Source organism: Saimiri boliviensis, chromosome 6 (assembly GCF_048565385.1).
Source record: "Saimiri boliviensis isolate mSaiBol1 chromosome 6, mSaiBol1.pri, whole genome shotgun sequence".
NCBI lineage: Eukaryota > Metazoa > Chordata > Mammalia > Primates > Cebidae > Saimiri > Saimiri boliviensis.
In genome coordinates, this window is record NC_133454.1 from 48930654 (window position 1) to 48954831 (window position 24178).

Below are 24178 nucleotides of genomic sequence, written 5' to 3' on the forward strand. Positions count from 1 at the left end.
GTCCGATGCCACACTGGCATCTGCTGCTGCTTGTGTTTGCCAGCATGCAAGGTTGACCTCCTGACCTGTGCAGTTTTTCAGGCTGGTAAAGAATAAAGACCATGTCCCATCATTGCTTCCTTTTTTCGAGACAGTCTCGCTCTGTCATGCAGGCTGGAGTGCAGTGCCATGGTCTCGGCTCACTGCAACCTCTGCCTCCCAGGTTCAAGCCATTCTCCTGCCTCAGCCTCCGGAGTAGTTGGGACTACAGGTGTGTGGCACCATGCCTGGATAATTTTTTTATCTTTAGTAGACACAGGGTTTCACTATAGTGGCCAAACTCTCTCGAACTCCTGACCTCAAGTGATCCACCTGCCTTGGCCTCCCAAGGTGGCTGGGATTACAGATGTGAGCCACTGTGCCCAGCCCCATCATTGCTTCTTATTTTCATGATTTTGAACCAACAGTTATTGAGTCCCTTAAGTTCCACCTATTATCTGGTCTTACCAGTACTTTCATCTAAAGCATTTTTGGTCTCTTGTATCCTTCTTGCCGGTTTCTCCCAGAAGCTCTCCTCCGAGTGGAAACCAGAGATCAGGCTCCCGTCTGGCAGTGACCATGTCATGCTGAAGTCCCTGGAATGGAATGCTGAGTATGAGGTCTACGTGGTGGCTGAGAACCAGCAAGGAAAATCCAAGGCGGCTCATTTTGTGTTCAGGACCTCGGCCCAGCCCACAGCCATCCCAGGTACGGCTGCCTCTGCTTTCTGTTTGTTTCCTGCTTTGAATTAATGCACAAGTGCTGCACCTCCTAATGCGCCTGAACAACCCTGACAACTTGCTTGCTTACAGCCATCCTCATGATTGGTTGCCCATGCAAAGCTTAGTTTTGCCTTGTACCTATCTGTGCAGTGGGGTGAGATGTACTGGACCCCCAGGAAGGCTTGGCCAAGCATCCTGGGGAAAAGATCCTGTCTCATTTGGCCTTGAAGGACTGATGCCAATCAGTCCATTGGACCCCTCAGATGGGAAATACCCCAGCTCCAGCTTTGGAAGCTGGTTGAGTAATGACCCTTTTTTGAGACCTTATCTGCCATCTGCCACATCATACTTGGACCACATAACCTTTTCTGAGCACTTTCTATCTGATGCTTGCTTTGTCTGAACAGCCATGGTCCAAATCTCTTCTCTGTGGTGACCCCAAGAGAAGGAAGAGATGATGCCCAGGTAGTTACAAACCCTATCTACCAAAGGCCTCTCAACTGAAACATAGATTAAATTGAACCACTTGTAATAGAACAAGTGGAGAAAATAGATGCTAGAAACACCATCAATGAAAGCAATCACGTCTGCTAGAGACTGTGATGACAGCAGTTCTCCTAGGAGATGCAGATCTGTCTCCAGAGATCCAGGACCTAACCCTGCCACTGATGGCCGGTCTCCTCATTGGCCAAATCCCTCAGAGAAGAAGGAGCTCTTCAACTGATCACTCTGCATTTCCAGACCAGCCAAATGCCAACCACAGGCAGGAGAGGTGGGCATAGAACATATAGCTGTAGCCTGTTGGGGGCCCCATGTACTCTGCCATGTTCAAGTGTGGTGGGAAGATGGCCTTGGGCAGCCCCCTCATGCCTGCCCTGTCTACAGTGCTTGCCCAGCTCTTGGCTCCGTGTCATGATTGCTCCTCCCAGGGGGAGACAGGCAGGAGGGCTGTGGGTTGCCAATGATGCAGCGATATATGTGCAAAAGTGGGCTAGGAGAGCAGCAACAAAATGGGATCAGTGTGTGGTTCCCAGTGGTTGTTTGTACATGGATGTGTGTGTCTGGGAGATGTGCTGGACCTCCAGTGAGTTGGCAGGTGAGTTTTAAGCTGTAGATCAGGAGCATCAACTGGTCCCCACTGCACTGTCAGGAAGGCTCCCCAGTGCTTGCTGGGGTGTTTCTCCACAGTCTCTGGTCAGATGGTCAGTACAGAAGGCAAGGCACGTGGGTGTGGCTGCAGGAAATGTCCTCATTACACCTTAACAGGATATTCTAATGGGGGTTCTCCTTGCTTTTCCTCTGCCCCTTCTTTCTCTGCATTCTTTGGTTAGTTTCCTTGCAATCGACAGTCTGGGGTGAATGTCCAAATCTGTCCAGCCTTTATGGGACACTTAGCGGGGAGATCAGGTGAGGTTTGAGTAAGCCCTTTTGTAGAAAGACAGATTCCTTATGGCAATTGCTTCCTGGGGTGAGACTTACTGGGTAGGCTGTTTGGACCTGCTGTGCTCACATGCTGGATACTCACAGCAGCACCGGCTTATGTGGTTTTTGTGTCAGAGACTGAAATTCTGGGTAGACCTTGTCCTCCAAAGTTGTGCCTGCCGGAGATGTCAGAGTCCTTCTTGTGAATCGTTCGGGTGCCCACTGAAGCCAGAGAGGGCTGGGGAGTTGCCCACCTCGCCGGTGATGGCTCTGTGGCTCTCCTGCACAGGTCGGAAAAGGTGGTGCCTCTGTGCTTGGTTGGACTTTCCTGGCCATTGAATTGGGATCTGAGAATAATATCTCTCTGAATTATAAGTTGGATATTTGTGGTTGAATTCTGTGGTCAGCAGGTGGGGTAGAAGGTGAGGAGGTGTGCAGAACAAGACTTCCTTTCACAGCGCTGTGGTGGGGGACTTGTGCCATCGGAAGAAAAGCCTGCTTCATCTCTGACAAGGCCACCCCCAATCCCTCTGCACAGTCTGCCGACTCATAGTGCAGCAATCCAATGCATCTCCACCACTATGGGCAAAAAACGCTAGACACTAGAAGATGATACACTCGCTGGCTGTATCTAAGAGGCTTCACCTTAGTGAAAGGTAACACTCTCCTAATCAAACTCTGGTATTTTACTGTGGAGGCTTCTGTTCTCTCACTTTAATTTCATTTGCTCGCTGACTCCTAACCCCCCAATTAACCCTGCTGTGCTGCTTCTGGCATTGCTGAGCTTCTGAACTGGCCTTATGGTATTGATACAGCACTGAACCCTCTCTAACCTTTGTCAATTTAATTTACTAAGTTGAATTAACCTTTGATTCTGTGTTTTCTATAGTTGACCTAATTTTTTTTCTTTTTATCTATTTTTTTTCTCTGTTTCTGTCTCTACCTTCTCTTTCCTTCTTTCCCCCTCCCCTTCCTGTGTCTGTCGTCACACTTGTCACCTTGGACGTCACTGGGACATCCCCACTGCCACATTTGTTTTTAAACAACCACATTCTCTCTGGGGACCTATTGCTTGACACCTGCAGCAACCTTGGGAGGCAATTCTGCATCCTACACCTTTGTCTCATTGCTTTTCTCTGCAGTGACTCTTCTTTTGCTCTGTTAGGAACTTGAACACAAAAATTAAATTTGCTTAAAAGCCCAGTTCCTATGAAAAAGATCAGTGCCCCCTTTGGAAGAACCTGGCAGGACCACCATGGCCACAGCCACCAAGCGACCATTCTGTGTGGAAGAGAAGGCTTTGCATTTGGAAAAATCTTTACCTCCAGACATGTTACCATTCGCAGATACTTTTGTGCCACTTCATAAGGAGTTTGCCCCCTTTTCAATGGCAGTAAAACGAGTTTGAGAGCTTTTTTCTTTAAATGCTATTTTTTAAAAACCATCACGCTAGGTTTACAGAGAAGTTTCTGTGTATCTGCTACTTGTTGCATTTTGTGTTCAAACCTAAATATGAAGTAGCAGAGGAAGAATTCTAAGTACCCTCTAAATCTTGCGTCAGATTGTTAAAATCACCACGCATTCCCTTCATTCTAACTCTGTGCTCCTCATCCTCCCTTCAATATGTAATTGGCTTTGCTTGCAATTAAACATTTAAGTGCCCGTGTTAAGAGAGCCAGACCACACTGATTCACATGAGCTTTTTGCTGACACCGTGGGCAACTTAATTCACCCCTGTTGCCCATGCATTGGAAAAAAGTTGAATTTGTTGGATATTTTCCATCAGTTAGGGCTGATGAACGTCCTGGGATGTGCTTTCAGTCCTTGTATTATGGCCAGCACCTTACACTGTCTCTGCGAACAGGCCCAAGCTGTGATGTGCCAACAAGTATCAGCTTTGAAAGGTGTTTGTCTCCCAGTCAGGGTGACTCCCCTGCTGCCTGGCAGCATGTCACAGATCAGCACAGTGGGACTGTGGTTCAGCCATAACCCACAGAATGGCTGTGAGCATCAGTCTACAGGGCAGATTGGAAGTATCCACTGTGAGCCAGGCATTAGTCCCCCACCTGACCTGTGTGTGCTCAGTGGAGAAGAAGGGGAGGGACAGGCCACTCCCAGACTGCCCAGCCCAGGAGGTTTAAAAAATTGGGATCGGGTCAACCTGTTAGTACTTCCTGAATGCCCCAGCCTCTGTATTGGGGAGTTGATTCAGTGACATTTTCTAAACTCTCCTGAAAAGCCAGCTGCTCCTCCCTGCTGCTGGGGAGGTCACCCAGGAGAGGAAGTGGGTGTGTTTTGTTAAGGTCCCTCATGGAAGCCCAGGGCTGAATCCTGCTTGGTAATATCAGTGCGTATGATTGGAGATGGACCTTCTACTGAATATGAACTCCCTCCCGCCCTCCATGTGGTCACACATCATTCTACCTATCTCATCTCTGAGCATCTCCATGGAAACTTGATTTTTGTTCTTTTTGGTTTCTTTATGTATTTTTTTCTGTTGTTATTATTTTTTAATGTTGAAAGACTAGGCTTTCCCTTTGGGAATCCAAATGACCCCATGCTGTGGTCCGAGAGGCAAAGCCGCCTATGTTGGTGCCCGCCATTAATCCCCAGCGCTCAGTTTAGAGGCTCACGTGCAGACATCAGAGGCTCCACGCTGCGCAGTAGCTCAGGCAGGATAGTGCCTCTCACCCAAGCCACAAAACTCTCCCCACTGGAGTCCCAGATGGTGCTTCGCACCAGGGCAGTGGAAGCAGGCACGGTTCTTGGGCCCAGGGCAGAACATAAGGATCATAGGTCAGTGTGGAGAGCTGCTGGCTCTTAGGATCACCTTGGGCAGAAGTCACATGGCTTCACCCTAGGACAGCCCAGCTCGGGGGTCTGCGTCCCCATGATCCCAGGACATGAGAGAGGCACAGTGTACGTCTTTCTGAAAGTACCTTTTGGAGATCTCATCCTAAGTGTGGAGAGGACTGATGTGGCCCTGACCCCTAAGCACATCCCAGGGTCAGGCAAGCCTCAGCTGAAATCTCAGGGTCCTCAAGGGGCCCATTTAAACAGACTCATGGCTTGTACCAGTGTGCCCTTCAGGAGGCAGCATTAGCGCACACCCCCTCCCACCGGACACTGAGTTCCCGGTGACGGCTGCAGCCCCCAGCCCCGCCAGGAGTGCTGAAGACAGCAGCCCTCAGAGACCCTGCAGGAGCAAGTATGTCCCATCTTGCTCAGCCGCACCCCACAACCCTGCGCCCTGTAGTAGTGCGGCCCATGCTCCACGCGCCATGGGGCTCCTCTGCTCATTTTTGGACTATTTATACAGCAGGTTTGGATCATGTTTTTCTACTAATAAGAATGCTAACATTGTTGTGTAGATAATCAGCGAGGCCTTTATGAAGTTTACACCTTTGCATTATTAAAGGAAATAACAGTTCATGTGAACTCACCAGCGTGGTTTGATTTTATTCAATAGTTGTGTCCAACAAAGCATTAAAGACCTTTTCCCTCCACCTCACATGTACCTGGATAAACCGTTACCTAGAGAAACAGTAGCCTGGTGAATGGAGTTCTAACTGAAGGAAATATTTTTTCTTCCTAACGGGGAGCAGTCTCTTTTTTCCCAGGGATCCTAAGAGCTGTGAAGGGGCATTGCTGCCTTGGAGGCCCCAGCAGGCAGTGGGGAAGTGGTCACTATGGGGATGGGGCCACACTCTGAGCCACCAGATGCACAACTCTGTGGCTCACTCACCTGATGGCACAACAGCCTTTATACTCTCCCTAACAAAGGCTGCACAGAGTAAGCTTGTGGAGAGGGAATCTGAGAGAAGATTCTCTTGTATTCTATTGATAATCACACTTAACTCAGACACCTCCTGCAAGCCCCTGAGACCAGGTGTCTGTTTAGCTGATTCGAAGGAGCAAGCAGACATGTCGGGGGCTCAGGAGTGAACCAGAACCCCGGCTCAACAGTTCCAAGAATCTGACATCTTCTGGGGGTCTGGGAGTGAAGAGGGCACTTCTGCTGCACCAGAGTCTCATGGCACAAGGACTCAGGCCCATCTGAACATTTGTAAAATGTGAGACCCGTGTTCCTATTTTGAGGCATACAAAAGTAGGCATCTGTGGGTCTCATTCTTGGAGCAAGCCAGTTCTGTCTTTAGTGCCAACCCCTCCCAAGCCAGGAATCGCAGAGGATGGACAGCTCCAGCTTCATAATCTCCCTGTCCTGGGCAGCTCTGACCTCGAGTTTATGGGGAAACTGTTCCCTAGAAGGCTTCTTTGCATCCAAGGTATACAAGTGAGTTAGTCAAGGGAGGGCCGAGGGAAGACCATGGCAAAGAGAGACCCACTAGAAGTTTATATTTTTCTTTTATGAAATGTTACACAAGAGACAGGCCTTTGTTCTTCTAGTTATCTTGGACTAAACAATTCTGTGATACCCACTGAGAGGGAATGGGTGTTCACTTTTGCCTTGCATACCCTTCTGCCCATCCCACAGCCTGTCCCTTCTTCACAGCCTCTTTTTTGTAAAAGCCGCAAACATTCTCTTCCTAGCTTAAGTAGCATTGCACCTGCTCGAGAAGTCTAGACTCAGTGGTAGAGGACTGTGTGGTCCCTTTTCCTTTGGGGGATACTCTGCTTTCTCTTGATCCATCCAACACGTTAGGTCAGGTTTGTTTTCAGGGTCACTGGGCGAGACAGCACAGCACACCTTGTGGTGACAAATCATGGAATCACCTGTTCCTCTTTGTGCTGCAGGGGAGAGAAGACCTAGGAGCGTGGTCCTCCTAAGAATCACCTAGGCTGCTTGTTCAACTCCTGATTCCTGAGCCTCATGCACAGTGATTCAGATCCCATAGTGCTGAGGAGCCCCAGATTCTGAATTTTTTAAAAACACCCTAGGAATTCTCCTACAAGTGGAGATACATTGAGTTTAAAGGTATTTTTCTTGGAAAAATAAAATCACAAGGATCAACGATTAAAGATGGGACCTACCGAGCATTTTAGTCTTCCAGGAAAAAGTCCTCAATCCATGCTCTGGAGGAGACAGGCCTTAGGGAATCTGTACCGTGAGCCAGGCAGTGTAGAATGTATGACTTGGAATGACAGGCTCTTGTGGTTGAGACACTCTCCACACAAGCTCCTCGCCAGTGGAGGAGCCTCATCCACAGCCTTATAGCATGGATGTAGGCCAAGGGGTCTTCTGGCCCCTGCTCAAATGCCCCTCAGAAACAAGGAACACACCTCTCAGGGCAGCCCACACTATGTTGGATTACCCTGTTTGTTAGTCCTTTCTCAGATGGAGCTAAAATCTGCCACCACCGTAATTTCCACACCTTGGTGCCATACAGAATAAGGCTACCTCTTCCTTCTCATTAAACACCTTTGCATATTTGTAAACGGTGTTCTCCTCTCCAGACTAAACACCCATCCATTTGTGCAACAACTGTTCTTTGGACATTTTCTGTGAATCAGGATTGTCCTACCTGCTGGGGAGATATAAGAGAGACAGGCAGGGTACCTGCTGGGATGTCCTAGCGGGGGATGCCCAGATCAGAAGCACGTAAATGAACAGAAAGTGACAGATAGTGGTAAGAGGGGAATAAAACAGGCTAGCAGCATGGTGGATATCGGCTGGAGGTGCCACGCTAGATAAGAGATGAGATAAGGCTTCTCTGGGAAGGTAACACTGGAACTGAGGCCTGCAGGACAACAGAGAGCCACCCCGGAGGGAGTGTTCCACACACAGAATCATCAAGGCCCTAAAGCCGGACAAGCTGCGTGTGTTCCTCAGACAAAAGGGAGGGTCCGGTTCATGCCCTGAGGCCCAACAAAGGGGTGGGCAGAGTCTGCAGCACAGGGAGGCCCTAAAGGCCAGGAGAGGGACTTTGAATTTTATATTCAAATGAAAGGGGAGGCCTCTGCCCTGTCTGTTTATGCCACAGTTCAGAGCCTTTTCCCCTCCGCCTGCCCTCCTCTGGGTGTGCGCGGTGCCAGTGCAGCCCTCCAGCTGGGTCTGACGAGCACAGAGCAGTTGTCTCAGCTGCTGTCCTCTCAAGCACATAGAGCAGTTTTGTAGGAGTTTATTTTTCCTCTTTAGAGAGATGATTAGTTTCACAAAATCATATTTACACATAAACCTCAGAAGATATAATTAGTGCCATTGAGTCCAAAATTCCAGGCATTCTCCACTGTCATCAAAAAAATAAAAAAAAATTTCAGCTCTTTCTTCAGAGAGCAGGCACTTCACACCTATCGGGCACTGATGTCCAGAGGCTGCAGTGGCCTGGAGCCCTGTGTCATGGAATGGAGAATGGAGAGAAAACCCAAGGCTAAAGTTTCTCTCCTGTTCGGGGAAACAGCTTTGGGATCCTGAAGACCAAGAAGGCCTGTGTCTCCTTCTTTGCTTTTTGGGTGGAATGTGTGAGGACTCTGGGAAATGGATGGTTTTGTTCTTATGAGACTAACCAGAAATACCTCTGCATTTGTGGCTGCTAAGAAAATGACCTATTCCAGCTGACAGCTGGGGCCAGTGGCCAGCTTCATGCTGCCAAAGCCCAGAGACGGGCCAGAGCTGGGTCCTCCAAGCACAGAGTTCTTCTCCATCTCAAGCCTTCCTGGGGGAATGCACTGGGATCTTCAGTGCGAGGTCCACAGGGACCAGCCAGAGAGCCTGAGGAGGAAGGGCTGGGAGGCAAGACAGCGTCCCAAAGGGACTAAAAACATGTGTGAGATGCACCCAGGGGTCTCAGGAGTAGTTTGTGAGGGATCCTCTCTGGCATGCTAGGCTGATGGCCCATTCCCTAAACTGAAGTTTGAAAGATGGACCAGCGGAGAGGGACAGCCACTGGAGAAGCACCACAGTGCCTGGGCGGAGACCCCTGGGGCACACAGAGCCATCACTACCTTCTGTGGCAAACAGGCTGCATGGAAAACGAAGAATGTATGGCCCAGCTCTGGTGCTGATTACTCTGGGTTATACATTCCTTCCACTCTCTGGCATGATACGTGGCTCACAGGCTGTTGGGCCTGGCCTGGTGTTTGGCAAAGCCTAGTGAACTGGGTTGGGAGTGGGGTAACGGGTGGGATGAGCCCCAGGTAGTGTTGGCTACAGTTTCCAGCTTCAGTCTGCAACCTTGGGTGGCTTCAGTGGGTCCTGAAAGCACAGGAAACTTTAGACATAGCCTAGTGGTGGGGCAGGTCTGCCAGTTATGGAAGCAGGTCCATACAGAAAAAAGATGAATTATTTCAGTCTAGGGTCATTGTTCCGACATTGACTCATTGGCAGAGTTCCACGTGGGTCCTTGCTTCCTGCAGCGTGACCACTGTCTCCCAGACACTGGTGGGAACCACCAAGAGGTCTGTTGTTCCATCCTGGGGAACTAGTGACAGTTATAACCATGGGTTGATCTCCCAGGGATCCCAGAGGGCTGAATCCAAGTCCCTCTGTGAAACCATCAGTAGCCAAAAACCCTGAGGGGACTGCAGATGGGCATCAGGGAAGTAAGATACAGGCGGAGTCTTTCAGAGTGAGTCCAGCCAGAACCAGGGTACCAGGTGCTAGAATGTGAGAGTGCATGTCTGTCTGTGTGGGCATTTGTCCTGCGTGTGGGTGTGCCTGTGTTTGCACCTCTGAGTGAGTCTGCACTCACTTCAGGTTTTCCTGAAGTCTGGTCCAAGCAGGCCTGAGCTCCTAGATGGTGAGTATTCCCAGACCTTTCACCTTGCCCACTGGGCCTGGGGAGGCCTCTATGTCTCTGAAGTCACCCAGGCTTCATTCATCTTCCTGGGTGCAGTGAGGAGGGTAAACCATGCACCCAGTGTGCTCTAATGTCAGACTCCCTCAGGGTCACTCCTAAAGAGGGAAAATGGAAGGGGAGGAGTGTAATGGGGATGCTACTGTGCTGGACATCCCCACAAGCCCCAAGAAAGCCCTAGGAACCCTCCACCACCCCATTTGAGTCCCTGTCCCTGAGCACTCCAGGAGCCGCAGCCCCACCTGAAATCAGTGATCACTGCCTGCCTGTGCTTTAAAGCCTCTTGCTCTGGTCCAGGGAAAACACAGCAGCACCCTTCAACTGCCTCATTATCCAGCGTCCTCAGACAGGCGGGACTCCATCTGCTCCCAGGACTCACGGGAGGCCAGTTGACCAGGCTCACCCTCGTCCCCCAACCTGTGAGGTGACATTGTCATCCCTCCCTCTGGAAGGTATAGAGAGACCCTGTTGTCTCAACTCTGGGGCACAGAAAGGCCCCAGGAAGGTGTCACTCTGGGCATGAATGCCATGACTGTGTCCTCTGGGCCCTCCCCACCCCCAGGGACTTTTGTTGGCAGGGTCCTGAGGTCTCTTGTCTCAGTCTGTTAACCACCAGCCATCTCTCTCCCACTCAAGCCAACGGCAGCCCCACCTCAGGCCTGAGCACCGGGGCCATCGTGGGCATCCTCATCGTCATCTTCGTCTTGCTCCTGGTGGTCGTGGACATCACCTGCTACTTCCTGAACAAGTGTGGCCTGTTCATGTGCATTGCAGTCAACCTGTGCGGAAAAGCCGGGCCCGGGGCCAAGGGCAAGGACATGGAGGAGGGCAAGGCCGCCTTCTCGTGAGTGCAGACCTGTCTGCCCTGCTGAGATTTGGGCTCTGCCCCAGGACAGGGGACCAGCAGCCACACCCCTCTGAGCCATCAGCTGGTGCCTGTAGTGACCTTTTCTTACATTGCATGTTTCCCACTTGGAACCCTGAGGCGGGAAAAAACATTAGGGAAAACTTTCTCAAAGCATGGTCTTTGGGGGTTACCTGTTTGAAATGTAGACTCTTGAGCCTAACCCCAGATCTCTTGTATTAGAATCTCCCCAGAATGTGAAAATCCCTGTGTAGGTCAAAATAAGGGAAACTGTCAGAACTAAACCTGGAGAGGAGCTGCCGTGGGGTGGGCAGGCATTAGAAGGACACCCTTGCCTTGCTTTCCTACAACATTCATTCATTCATCCAGCACTCAACAAATATGTATCAAGCAGCTGCAGTAGGCAAGGCACTGTTCCCAGGCACATAGGGACAACAGGGAATGACAGAGATAAAAATTCCTCTCCTTATGGAGCTGATGATCCAGATACTGTCCCTCCAGCAGCATCTTGGAGAAACAGATCCTAAGCCAGTTAGCAGGATCCCTTAAAGACTGTCACTGGGTGGAGCAGAGCTGGAGTAAGCCAGAAAGGTACTCAGTGAGGAAATAAGTTGTTTAGCACCACCAGGTGCCAGGCACTGTATATGCATACACATGTATGTGCACATACTTAGAAATGTTATGTATGGGGTGGCTCAAGCCTGTAATCCCAGCACTTTGGGAGGCCAAGGTGGGTGGATTGTTTGAGGTCAGGAGTTTGAAACCAGCCTGACCAACATGGCAAAACCCTGCCTCTACTAAAAATACAAAAATTAGCCGGGTGTAGTGATGTGTACTTGAAATCCCAGCTATTCGGGAGGCTGAGGCAGGAGAATCACTTGAACCTAGGAGGTGGAGGTTACAATGAGCCAAGATCATACCACTGCACTCCAGCCTGGGTAACATAGCAAGACTCCGTCTCAAAAAAAAAAAAAGAAAGAAAAAGAAAAAGAAAGAAAGAAAATAAATGTTTGTATACTTGGGTATGGAGATAGATGTATGTATTTGAGCAATGATCTGTGGCAGACACTGTGTTCAGCACTTCCCATGCATCCTCTCACTGAATTCTCATAATAACTAGACGGGGTAATACTGTTTTTGCCTCATTTTACAGATGAAGGAACTGAGGCAGGGTGATTAAATCTGAAGGTCATACAACTAGCCAGAGTTGGGCTGAGACTCAGACATTGAATCTGTTGGCTCTCAAGGCCCACCCTGCCAGCCTTGGGCTGAGTCATAGCTGCTCCTCCTGGGGAGCCCCTCCCTGCGGCTGCCCTGAGGTCTAACCAGCAGTGCTGTCTCCACAGGAAAGATGAGTCCAAGGAGCCCATCGTGGAGGTTCGAACAGAGGAGGAGAGGACCCCAAACCATGACGGAGGGAAACACACAGAGCCCAACGAGACCACGCCACTGACGGAGCCCGAGTACGTGGGCTGGGAGGGGCTGGCACCTGCTCCATAGAGACCCACCCATCCACCTCCCCACCTACCCCCACCTCCCGTGCCCCTACCCACAGCTCCCAGCCAAACAGTTCAGGCCAGGATTCCAAACCCTTGGCTACAAGACCTGCTTGGCTAAGAAATGCCTGACCTCACTCTGTCCTCAGAGAAAAGGCATTTTTGGTTCTATTTCGGTGGCTGTGGGTACCCTTAAAACGCTCCTTTGTAAGTGGGGATCCCTAGATCCCTAGCCCCTGTTCTCAAGTTATACACATATTCCAGAAGTGGTTTAAGATGGCAAAATCTCACAGAGAGGCTTAGCAGACTCTGCTTAGGATTTCTTGAAGTTCTAGGGTTTTCTGTTTTCCTCCTGAAAGGATAAGAGAAGGCGGGGACCTGGTAAAATTCCCCGGCCCTCCTCTGTTCAGAAACCGTGGGGACCCGCTGAGCCCTTGACCAGTTGTGGTTGTAGCACCTGTCTAGCTGCCAAGGATCCTACGGGTTTGAAGGGAATGGAGTTTCACAGAACCACAAAATCTGGGGCTGGAAGAACCCACAGCTCCTAGGAGCCATTCCGGGTACTCCTGATCTGCCTAATTCATGACTTTTCCCATCAGTGCCCTGGGAAGCCCTGTAGGGCAGCTGGGCCCAGTTTCTCTGGGACCTGGGAAGCCTAGAACACGTGGACGCTGAACAGACACCTGCCCTCCTTGTGTCGAGATCCAGGGCAGGGATCAGGAAGCCCTAGACAGGCCTGCAGGGACTTCGGGGAAAGGGAGCTCTGTGCAGAGAGCTGGAGAGACATCAGCAGGGAGGGGCCGGCAGGTCCCTTTTGAGACCACCACGTTCTCTGTCGTCTCCTGTGTCCTCTTCTGCCCACCTGGGCGCGTGCTTCCTCTTGCCATCCTTGTCTCTCTGTGGGCCTGTGTCCATGCCTGTGCCTAACTGCATGCCCCTCCCCCTTGGTCCCTGTCCTGGGCTTCAGCCCTCCTCCCCTGCTTCTCTGTCATGTCTCAGCTTCATTGTCTATTCTCTTCTACTTCCTGTCCTCCCCACAGGCTGCCTGCCGACACTACGGCCACTGTCGAGGACATGCTGCCTTCTGTCACCACCGTCACCACTAACTCTGACACTATCACCGAAACCTTTGCCACTGCTCAGAACAGCCCCACCAGTGAGACCACCACCCTGACCTCCAGTATTGCCCCGCCAGCCACGGCCACGCCTGACTCAAACTCTGTACCGGCTGGCCAGGCCACCCCTTCCAAGGGGCCCAGCGCCTCCACCTCCTCCCCAGCCCCAGCTGCAGCCCCCAAGGTCGCCCCCCTCGTTGACCTGAGCGACACCCCGACCTCAACCCCTGCCGCTAGCAATTTGTCTTCTAGTGTCCTGGCTAACCAAGGGGCCGTCCTCAGCCCAAGCGCCCCCGCTAGTGTTGGGGAGGCCTCTAAGGCTCCTCCAGCCAGCAAGCCCTCCCCTGCCCCAGTCCCCACCCCGACTGGGGCAGCCAGTCCTCTAGCAGCAGCAGCTGCCCCTGCCACAGAAGCCCCTCAGGCCAAGCAGGAGGCTCCCAGCACCAAAGGCCCGGACCCGGAGCCCACCCAGCCCGGAGCCGTGAAGAGCCCACCCGAGGCAGCCACAGCCCTTGCTAGCCCGAAGAGCGAGGCTGCCTCCGTCAGCACCACAAACCCTTCCCAGGGCGAGGACTTTAAAATGGACGAAGGGAACTTCAAGACCCCAGATATTGACCTTGCAAAGGATGTTTTTGCAGCCCTGGGCTCTCCTGCTCCCGCCGCTGGGGCCAGTGGACAAGCCCCTGAGCTTGCTCCTTCCACTGCAGACAGCTCTGTTTCGCCTGCGCCAGCAAAGACCGAGTACGGCCTCTCTTTGTCCGCTGTCGTCGGGTTATGTCCTGTGGTGGTGTGCATTTGTGCTATGCTGTGTCCTCCTTGTTAGATGTGTCTTCAGCCTCATCCAGGGCTTCTCTGAGGCGGCCGTCAACCAAGGGGCTGGGATAAGGCAGAGAGCAGGACAGGCAGCTGGGCCCCAGGAGCAGCCGCCTGCTGGCTAATTAGGCCATGTTAATTACGTTTTATCCTTATCATCCTAGCAGTGCCTTCTGTTTTCCCTGGGGGAGCCCTTGCAGTTGGCCCACTGATGAGAATAACTTGGGAAGCAGGCTAAGAAGGGCAAGGTGCCCTTATCAGCTACCCTGGGACCCCAGTCAGCGTGTTATTCAGTGCCAGGCTGAGTCCCCACCAGAAAGGCACCAATGTGCAGGAAGAAAAGAGGTAGGCCCTGGGCCAGTGGCAGGGGAGGGTGCAGTTCAGAGCCCCCCCGATACGCTGGCTCAGATGCCCACCCTCTCCTTCCAGCCCCAGCCCAGCCTACTCTTGCTTCTCCTGCTCTTAGAGTGGCTGGGAGGATTCTGGTCTCCCCAGCATCAAATGGCTGCTGGGTCTCTAAGTTCAGGAGAAAGTCCTTAACCTTTCAGGTTTTTAAGTGTCTTGCCAAGAGTCAGTGGCACCAGCTGAGGCTGGGGACTGTGCCTGTGTCCTCAGACCCGACCCCCTTTCTTGGAACTGAGGGAGGCAGAGTCAGACCTAGTTTTTCGTAGAGGCTCCTGTGGCTGCTCCCCAGATAAGCTGCCACACCGCCACCAAGGGCTGCAGGGGGCTCTCTCCAGAAGCCGTGAATCTCAGCATCAGGAGGGAAAAAGACTCTGATAGCTCTGCCCACTCAGCTGCCCTCAACTCCTGAATAGCCACCAGGTCCACTCTAGCCCCCCACCAGGCTGCCATGGAAAGCTGCCTCCTTCAGTGTTTTCTTATCCTACCCAGGCAGGCTATAGAGGCATCATCCTGCAACAGCACAGGGTGGGGTGGGGAGGGGACAGGTAAGAGTGGATTGTTTGCAAAGGGTCCCCTGGAATGAGTGCTGGGAGCCCAGCCCAACCCATCAGGCCCCATTTACATCCAGCTGAGCTGCTGCCACTGGTCAGGGTGAGGAGGAGCTGCCTCTGCTGTCCTCTTCCACTACCCCAGGTAAAAACACAGCCCCTAGCATCAACTTAGGGCTGGAAGAGAAAAGACTCGTTCTTCTGATTCAGTGCTTCTCAACTGTGGCTGCTCATTAGAGTCATTTGGGTGCTTTTAAAAGTCACCATGTCCTGACCAATTAAATCAGGATTTCCGGGGACACAGCTCAGGCATGGCTGATGTTTCAAGCTCCCAGGTGATTCTGATGGGCAGAGGCTGGAGCCAGGTGCTGTCACTAGAGAACCCCCCTACTCCCCACTGTCCCCAGGGCCTGGATGCAGGGGTGAGATGTCTGCAGACTGTGGTCTCAGTGGTACTGTTTTCCTGATTCTCTGCAGGAAGGGCCCTGTAGAAGCAAAGCCAGAGTGCCAGGAGACAGAAACGAAGCCAGCGCCAGCCGAAGTCAAGACGGTCCCCAATGATGCCACACAGACAAAGGAGAACGAGAGCAAAGCATGATGGGTGACAAGAACCGAGCAAAGATCAAAATAAAAAGTGACACAGCAGCTTCACCAGAGCATTTCCAACACTGCAGACACACAGACACACACGCACGCACGCACGCACGCACACACGCACACATCTCATTTCTCTAGTGTCTTTTGCCTTTTAAAAAAAAACTAAACAGATAAAACTTGGGAATCTCCTTTTTGTAGGTTTATAGAAAGGGTCCCTTTTTTGCGCACTCACTTGTGAGAAAATGAGACAAAAAGGTTAAACCCACAGCCAAACTAGGACACTCTGTTCCCTGAAACCATTTAAAAATCAGACAAAAGGACCCCAAATTAAGAATCTAGGAAGCTCAGAAACAAAATCTAGGTTCAGAAAGACCACACTTGGTGTTACCCGATTGACACAGACCAGTTTCAGAGAAATACTTTCAGGCACTGAGACTAATCGAATGAACAAAGTCCACAGTTTATTTTTATACTTTCAGTCAAGTTTGAACTCTGTAAAACCTCATAATAAGTTATAATTTCTGTTCACTTTGTATTTGTTCAGTATGCAAAGTGTGTCACCCTTTCTAGCTGAATTCAATTCCCACGTAGACTCTTATTTTGTAGGAAGAATGCCAAATTGCAGCTTCTGGGGGTAGATCTCAATTTGCAGTATTCAGACTTCTTTTTCTTTCTTTGATGTTCTTTTTTTTTTTTTTTTCTTCCTTTCTGCCAACTTTGTTTTCCAGTGTTTACAAGATGACAAATGTTTGACTTTGGTTGTGTTTAAATGTCCATGTAAAATAGCTGCCTTTTGTTTTTTAAGGTAACAAATACCACCTAGAGGTAGGTAGGATCATCACATGCTTGCTTTAGCACAGGACAACTTTACAAAACATGATTGTTTACAGTCGCTCTTCCTCTCTTTTCTGATCTGCAGTTTTTGCCTGGGTCCCGCTCGGGTGAAAATCCATCTCATTCCGGAATGGTTTTGCTTTTTTAATTTTTGGTTATTCTTGTGTTTCTTTGGGGGTTAGACCACTTTCTGATTAGCCGCCACCTGCCTGCATCTGTGAAAAGGGATCTGCTCCCAGGCGTACTCACCCTTCTTTTGAAGGACTCCTTAGGCTTTGTTGAATGAAGCAGAGAAGATTGTATAGTTGGGGCTGGTCTTGGTGAACACACATTATTACCCCAAACATCCCCTTTGTGTAGAAAGCCAAATAAAATATATACATACCATTTCCTTTTGAGCCCAGAATCTAGATTTGAGCGGAAGAGCATGTGTGCTTCAGGGAATTAGTGTCTTTTTTTGGAAATCTGTTGAAGTAAAGTAACATCGGCCTTCTGTTCACTTAGGCAGCATTTATAGAAACAAAAGAAAAAAGAAACAACCTACTGTCTGGAGTCATAACACAACTTTCCTGGATTGGAAATCAAGTGGGGGAAAAAAATACAGAAACTTTAAGGGGGATGGGAGGGGGGAGAAGGGAAAAGCCAGCCCTTTGTATAGAAATTTTGCTTTTTTTTTTTTCCTCATTCTACTTTAGAACTGCAAGCTTGTGCACTGTGGATGCGTGAATATTTTAGTGTGAAACGTGTTTTTGTCATAGTATTGAAATAAAACTTCAACATAGTTTGGTTGTGGAAGGTATAGCAGATAGTTCAGAAAAATATTCAGGAAACAAAAATCACTCTTAAAAGGAATCGAAGCCTTTAAACAAAGAAAATAAAATACAGATGATGATGATGATGAAGATGGCGCTAAGTAAACAGAAATCAGTACTCCGCATGCGTTCCTCTCCCAAGGTACAAAGCAGCACGAGGTTAGCGTGACAAGGCCGCCTCTGGGGCCCTTCTGTGGGCCAGTCTCCCCAATGTTCTGACACTTCTGCAGTCTGATCAGTGGCAATGCTAGATTATAATTTCAAACTGTGAAGAATAACGGTCTTGTCATTTGCTCAATGTGGGGTTGTTTTGGATTTTCTCAGCTCCTGGGGATGGAAATGGAGGATTCCAGACCACACAGCCCTGGCCCCTTTGATTCGAGGGCCTGCACAGATCTCTGGTTCAAACGCACAGGCCCTCAGGATAAGGGAACACGAAGACAGATCTTGGAGCGCACAGTAGAATGTGAGAGCCTGGGTGTCTGAGACTGGGAGGGCCCAGCAGTGAGGGGCAGGCTCTTCCGGTCACCAGGCTGTTCAGTGGACTCAGTTCCTCATCTTGTCATGTCAGTGGCTATGCTACATCAGGCCAAGCCCATGCCGTACCTTGTCAAGACTGTCAAAGTGGTTAGGCCAACTGATTTTGGTTCTGATGGTTCCGATGTTTAGGAAGAAACAGGTCAGCCCTCAGATCACCTGGTCCAGGGCAGCTGACCCCCTAGAACCCTGGCTCTGCCATTAGCTAGGACCTAAGACTCTGCCCACACTTTGGTCTGTTCTCTCCCATTACATGTAGGTTTGTCCCAGCATGCAAGAGTTTTCCTTTTTTAAAAAAAAAATTAAAAAGAGCAATGCTTTCTCTAAAATCAAAGAGGGAGTCATTTTATTCCAAGATGTTCTATCTTTTATGTTAAGAGATCAAAGCTTATGATTTTCTTCTTTTTTTTTTTTTAATTTTTGAAGGAGGGATCAACTCCACCAGTTTCCAACGTCTGTGTGTCTATGTGTGTATGTGCCATACATATGTATTCACATGAAGACCGGCATGGCCAAGTTCTGCTGGAGAGGCACTCAAGTGTGATGAGCAGGGCCTCTGGGCCCTGCAGGGCTGTGGTGTATATAGTGCAGCTTTGGAAGTGGAACTCTATTTTCACACTTTTCTATGGAGCCTTCCGAGTCCCAGGTTTTCACTCGAGGCTGTCTGTCTGGATGGTGGTTTTCAGACCTCCATTAACATCCCTACCCAGCATTCTGTACTTCGGGGGCCTTCTCTCTTGTTATAAAACTTTTTACCAAGTGAAACATCGATACCACCTTTGTTTCCATTCTCACTGGTGTAAATACTGAGTACTAACTGAGAATTTTGACTTTGCATTCTGTCAGAATACTTGTGTTCAATAAAAACTGAAAGAAAAAAGATATTATGGTCATACTGTGATTTATTTTGATGCAGTGAGAGTCTGCCCTGTGCATCAAATGCGGCGTGAGTGTGGTAGTTACTTTTGGGCCTTGTAGGCGAGGAGGGTTAGTGAAGTCTCAGTGTCTTGAGTTCACGTTGCTTGAATGATGCTTTCTGTATTTTTTCTCACAGATCGACAGATGAGAGTCCTCATTTACAAGGGGCAGACATCGGATTCAGAAAGATTGCCTTCAAACTCTGTTTCTGCCCCTCCCTGGTTGACCTTGAAAGAGTTGCTTCCTCTCCCCAAAGTTCAGCTTCCTTTTCTGACATACAGGAAGTACCAAGCGAAGAGAGTAAGGGTGCTGGTTGATGAATGAAATGAGGAAGGCGTTGAGTCTGCTTTCTTGGCACACAGTAGGAACTCACGCAGTGGGAGTTAGTGCTGTTGGCATCCCTGGTGTGTGATACATCAGACCTAACTGTAGTAACAGTCAACACCTGAGCCTCGAGATTTCAGCAATAAGATAATTCTCTGAGGCTTATTCTAAAATAAGTAATATCTCCCTCTTACTGCTTTGGCCTATCTCTCGGCGTTCAGAGCCATCATTCAGACCCTAGAGTTTATTATGTCTCTGAGCTAGACAAAGAGTGAAGAAAACTTTGCAACAGCTGAGCATTCTCTTACATATGCTGCTGTGTGGCTGTGTCTGAAAGAAGCAGCTGCTAGAATTGGAATTGTCCACTAGGCTGTGGAATTGGGAGTTCCTGGAGGAAAACTGGCTGTACAGCCAAGGCTAGGGTAAAACAAGGGAGAAGTCCAGGGCACAAAATGTAAGGGGGTGCCCAGTCTCGGGGCTGACCGTGCACTTACATGAATCTGAGAGCGATACATCCTTCAATTTTGCCTCACTCGCCTGTAATAATGACACAGAGCTGAATGCCTCTATGTGATTTTCTTTGCTACAGATTTCAGCTACACATGACAGGCTAAGGCTAAAACAGATGTTTTATAGGATTTGGAGAAAATGTGATATGATGACCCTCTCCATTGATCCGTGAAAGCTTGCCTCCAGAGCCTTCCTCCTTTGGGCTAGTTTCCTCTCATTCAGCCTTCACAGAGCATCTCCAAGGTGCTTGGGATACGACAGTTAGCAAGGCAGCTCTCTCCCATGCAAGTTACATTCATGCCTGGGAGTGGGGCAGACAGACACGTTAACATCCACTGTGCTGTGGCGGTTCTCCTTTTCCTCCTTCCAGGCACATGGTGGGATTACACTTCTCCCCTCACTTAAAGGTAGGTGTGGCCAGATGACTTGCTTCAGTAAATGGCATATGAGCAGAAGTAGTGTGTGTCACCTCTAGGCAGAGACATTGTCTTGCCCCTTTCCCCCATACCTCCTGCAGGAACCAGCAATACTTCAGGTGGTGGAAGTGCCATCACCTGGGCCCAGAGTGAGGGATGTGAACAGGTGCTCCATGATGGACACGGAGTATGTGAGAGGGATAAGCCAGTGGTTGTTGGTAAATATTTAATGGTCAACTCTCCAAGGGAGAAGGACAGCGTGTGTGCAGACGTGTATGTGTTTACTTATAAAGGATGCAATTGACAAATAAAATATACAGTATTCTACATTGAAATTTCTATGGAATGCTTTGGGGTTTTGTTTTGTTGTTTTTTTTTTTCTTTTTTTTGCTGGTCTTGTATCTGTAATCAGCCTATGGTTCCTGTTCACAAAGGGCTGTAGTTCCAACCTGAATGTTGGCTGATATGTTTATTTATGTTAACAAATAAGATGAAACAATAAAGACATACATAACAACTTCACTCATCCATCTATGGTGTGAGTGACTTCTTCATTGAATTGGGGGTAAGTTTTTTAATACTAGAGAAATTCTGCCTCAATTTTTTTTTGCACTGTTCGCTCACAGTGTAACAGCTGCAGACATGGCACATTGTAGGTTTAATCTGCAGCATAAAATATTTCCCCATTACTTTCATAAGTCTAGACAAGCACTAAAAAAAAAATAAATCAAACCCTGATTTGTAGCATCTACTGATTTCAGCAGTGTGTAAATACTCTCAACATGTTTGATTTCAGTATGGCATCACCAGATGAGGAATTAGGTAGAGATGCATACCAGCATGTCATTATATAATACTGTATTTCCACCATGCAGATACAATAGACATAACATCAAGTGCATAGATAATAGTATGTGGTAATAATAAAGTGTTTAATATATTAATAATAGTAAAATAAGTAGTAATATAATTAAGAAGGGATGCATTTTGAGTACTTGTTGCCTTTGGTTTTAATATAATTTAGTTAATTATAACTTTTATATAATTTAGCTTTTTATAAATTACATATGTCTGTGTAACAACTGGCTCTCAAATTTCCTGAAAATATAGCAGTTAGAGCCACTACAAGCTGGCGCCAGCATATCACTGTAAAACCCTTTATATTATGAACCACTTAAATTTGGGATTTGTAACCTTACCATTATTTAGCCTATCATGGCTAACTCAGAGAATGGTAAGTACAGAGGAGAACAATACATCCAGGTCAAGGGGTTATGGGTATTATTTCATATAGGGCAGTCAGAGTAGTACTCTCTGAAAAGGTGACATTTGAGCAGTGACCTGAAATAAGTAAGGAACTGAACTATGTAAATATCTGAAGGAAGATATTTCAGGCAGAGAGAACAGCATGTGCAGAGGTCCTGAGGCAGGAACTTGGCTAGTGTCTTGGAGGAAGAACAAAAGCCTAGTGTGGCTGGAACAGAAAGCAAGAGATGGGGCGGGGCAGAGAGTGAAGAACTAGGAGAGGACTCACAAGTATTTATGAGCTAGATCACACGGGCTCTTTAGACTACTGTTAGAATTTTGCCTTTTCTTCAGGTGGGATGCAAAGCCAAGGGATGTTTTGGCGCAGAAGCCTGACATGACTTGAGTGTTAAAATGAGCACTCTGGTGGCTGGGTGGTTAACAGATTACCACATTCTCTCCCACCTCCTTGAGTTTACATGAATTATGTTTCATTTTGCTTCAATGCCTGGAATTGTTGAACACATTTGACTATATTCTAAAGATGAACACAGTTTACAGCAGCTTTTTTTTCATGTTTTAGCCTTTTATTTTGAGACAATTTTTTACTCACAGAATATTTGCAAAAATAGTAGAGAATTCCCATATATCTTTCATCCACGTTAACCTGTTAACATCTTACATAACTATATTATTAATGATCACATCTAGAAAGTTAACGTCGATACAATTATATTAACTAAATGGCCATATTCAAATATCACCAGTGTTTTCACTAGTGTCCATTTTCTCTTCTAGGATACAGTTCAGAGTACCATTTTGTATTTAGATATCACATTTCTTTAATCTCCAGTTTGTGACAGTTACTGAGACTTTTTCATTAGTAGTATTTCCTAAGCAGAGCTCAGATGGCTGGGTCCAGACTAGATTGGGGTAAAGGAAGCACAGGCATTTCGTCTTACCAGAGACCCAGGAAGGCATGGGGTTTCTTATGTTCCTGACACGTTTTTGTGGGAGTCCATATGTGCTCTCATCTCAAGGGGTAAGTCAGGGGTGGCTTGCTGACAACTGGAACTCTTGGGAAGGGGGTCATATTGTCTTGAGAGGAGCAGGGTGATGGCCGTGGAATGTGGGACCAGTAGCAGTGGAAGCAGAGATTCTTAGGGATACCAGGCTAGAGCTTGGCATGCTATTCAGGAAAATATTCTCCAAGGCATGGCAACACATGTCCAGTACTTTGCACTATGCTCTTGATTCACTGAATGTTCCTGGAAGCTTGTAGAAGCTCCGTGGGTTGTGGCAGCATGCACCTCTGTGCTAGGGCAATCACCATGGCGTACCTTGTATGCAGAACTAAGCATTAGGGTTTATTTACTTTTGCCATTTTCTATCAGTCTGACTCGTTCTCAAATAATGCTAAGGAAAGAAAGGTAAGGTAAAACACAGCTGCTTTCTCTATGAGATGTGGTCATGTAATAAAATATTCTAAAGGATGGAAAACGGATGGGGGTACATCCACGCAGAGAAAGTGTAGCTCCATTCCTCTCCTCCCTCCTAAAGTATTCTGCCGGGTTCTAGGATGCCCATAAGACAATCCACAAACTTCCCTATGCTTTCAGCTTCCCTGTGTCTGCGTCATCTTTCCTTACTTGGTTCTCCTCTTCTCCAGACACTGATTCCTGGACCCTGCTACTTATTCTGAACCCTGAGTGCCCCGGGATCTGGGTGCAGGGGCCATGTCTTACTCGCTCCTGATTGTCACCCCCAGACTATCATTCCCTCACCTCATTGCGAGGCTGATGTTCCACCGAGGCTCATGCCATTGGGTCCACTAGGCTGTCACTGCCAAGTGCAGAATCCAGAATATACACTTACTCATGAAGACTTTAAGCTTTAGCCCATGGTCCTCCTCTTTCCTGAAGGTCCACCATCATCCTCAGTGACTTCAGTACATTATGTAGGCACCCCCTCCAACACATAGTCCCTCAGCGTGACCTCCTCATCTCCAATGACCTTCCTCTTCACTCCACTTAAGCCACCTTTTCTCTTAGCCAAATGCTGGGCTGATCATTACCCAGCCATGCCATTCACCTAAGTCACAGTACAGAGTCCCCACTCTCCAACACCCCCTTGGATCCATGTAGCTCACTCACCCAGCTACTCACATACGTCAGTTCTTTGTCCTTGCTCAGGCCCCTAGTTATTGACTCCCAGGTTTTCCTCCATTTGCCGTATCCTCCCTTCACCTCCCTCCATATCCAGCTTCAATTCCCTGGTCTAGCATGGCAGCCACACAGTCAATGATGTCAGGAACTTCCTTGCCTCAATGCCCTCACATTGCATCTGTCCTGTAGAACTCTAGCCCTGGAAATCACCTGACTGCCATCTCTTTACTTCCACCTGGTCAGCTAGGTGCTATTCGAGAGAAACCACATGACCAGGCTCATTAGTAGCAAAATTGAAGGTCACGCTCCGCAGGGTCCTCAGCACTGCCTGGCAGTCCGACTGACGTTTCTCAGCAACTCATTCAGTTCTCCTCTACAAAAATGTCTTCACTTTCTCAAACCATTTCATCCCTCAGCCACCTCTTTCATCTCAGCTAGCAGTCTTGCTTCCTTCCTGTAAGGAAAAAGCGAAGTTACCAGAAAGGAACGGCCTTCATTACCGACACCAGATCTACACACCTACCTGAATTCAGGTCGCCCCTTCTTCCTTTGACCCTGTTATAACAGAAGCAGTATCTCCCCTTTCTAAAGCCAATTTCTTTCCCTGGGCCCTGGCCTTTGTCTTCTACTTCAATGAGTTCCTTCTCATCCTTTTGATATCG

At 48.7% G+C, this 24178-nt stretch overlaps 1 protein-coding gene across 19 annotated transcripts in view; it reads left to right on the forward strand.

The window, feature by feature from the left end:
• NCAM1 (neural cell adhesion molecule 1) overlaps positions 1-18820 on the forward strand; it is a 341199-nt gene extending 322379 nt beyond the window's left edge. For 6 of the 19 annotated variants that reach the window (XM_074400590.1, XM_074400591.1, XM_074400592.1 and 3 more), the window contains 4 exons: positions 549-726; positions 10553-10760; positions 12128-12244; positions 15636-18820. In XM_074400590.1, coding sequence (XP_074256691.1) covers positions 549-726; positions 10553-10760; positions 12128-12244; positions 15636-15756 — 624 coding nt within the window. In that variant the 3' untranslated portion in view covers positions 15757-18820. Of the gene's footprint in view, positions 1-545; positions 727-3247; positions 5601-10552; positions 10761-12127; positions 12245-13317; positions 14134-15635 lie in introns of those variants that run through there. The other 13 variants (XM_074400596.1, XM_074400598.1, XM_074400597.1 and 10 more) reach the window with 4 other exon arrangements.
• The last annotated feature ends 5358 nt before the right edge of the window (positions 18821-24178 follow it).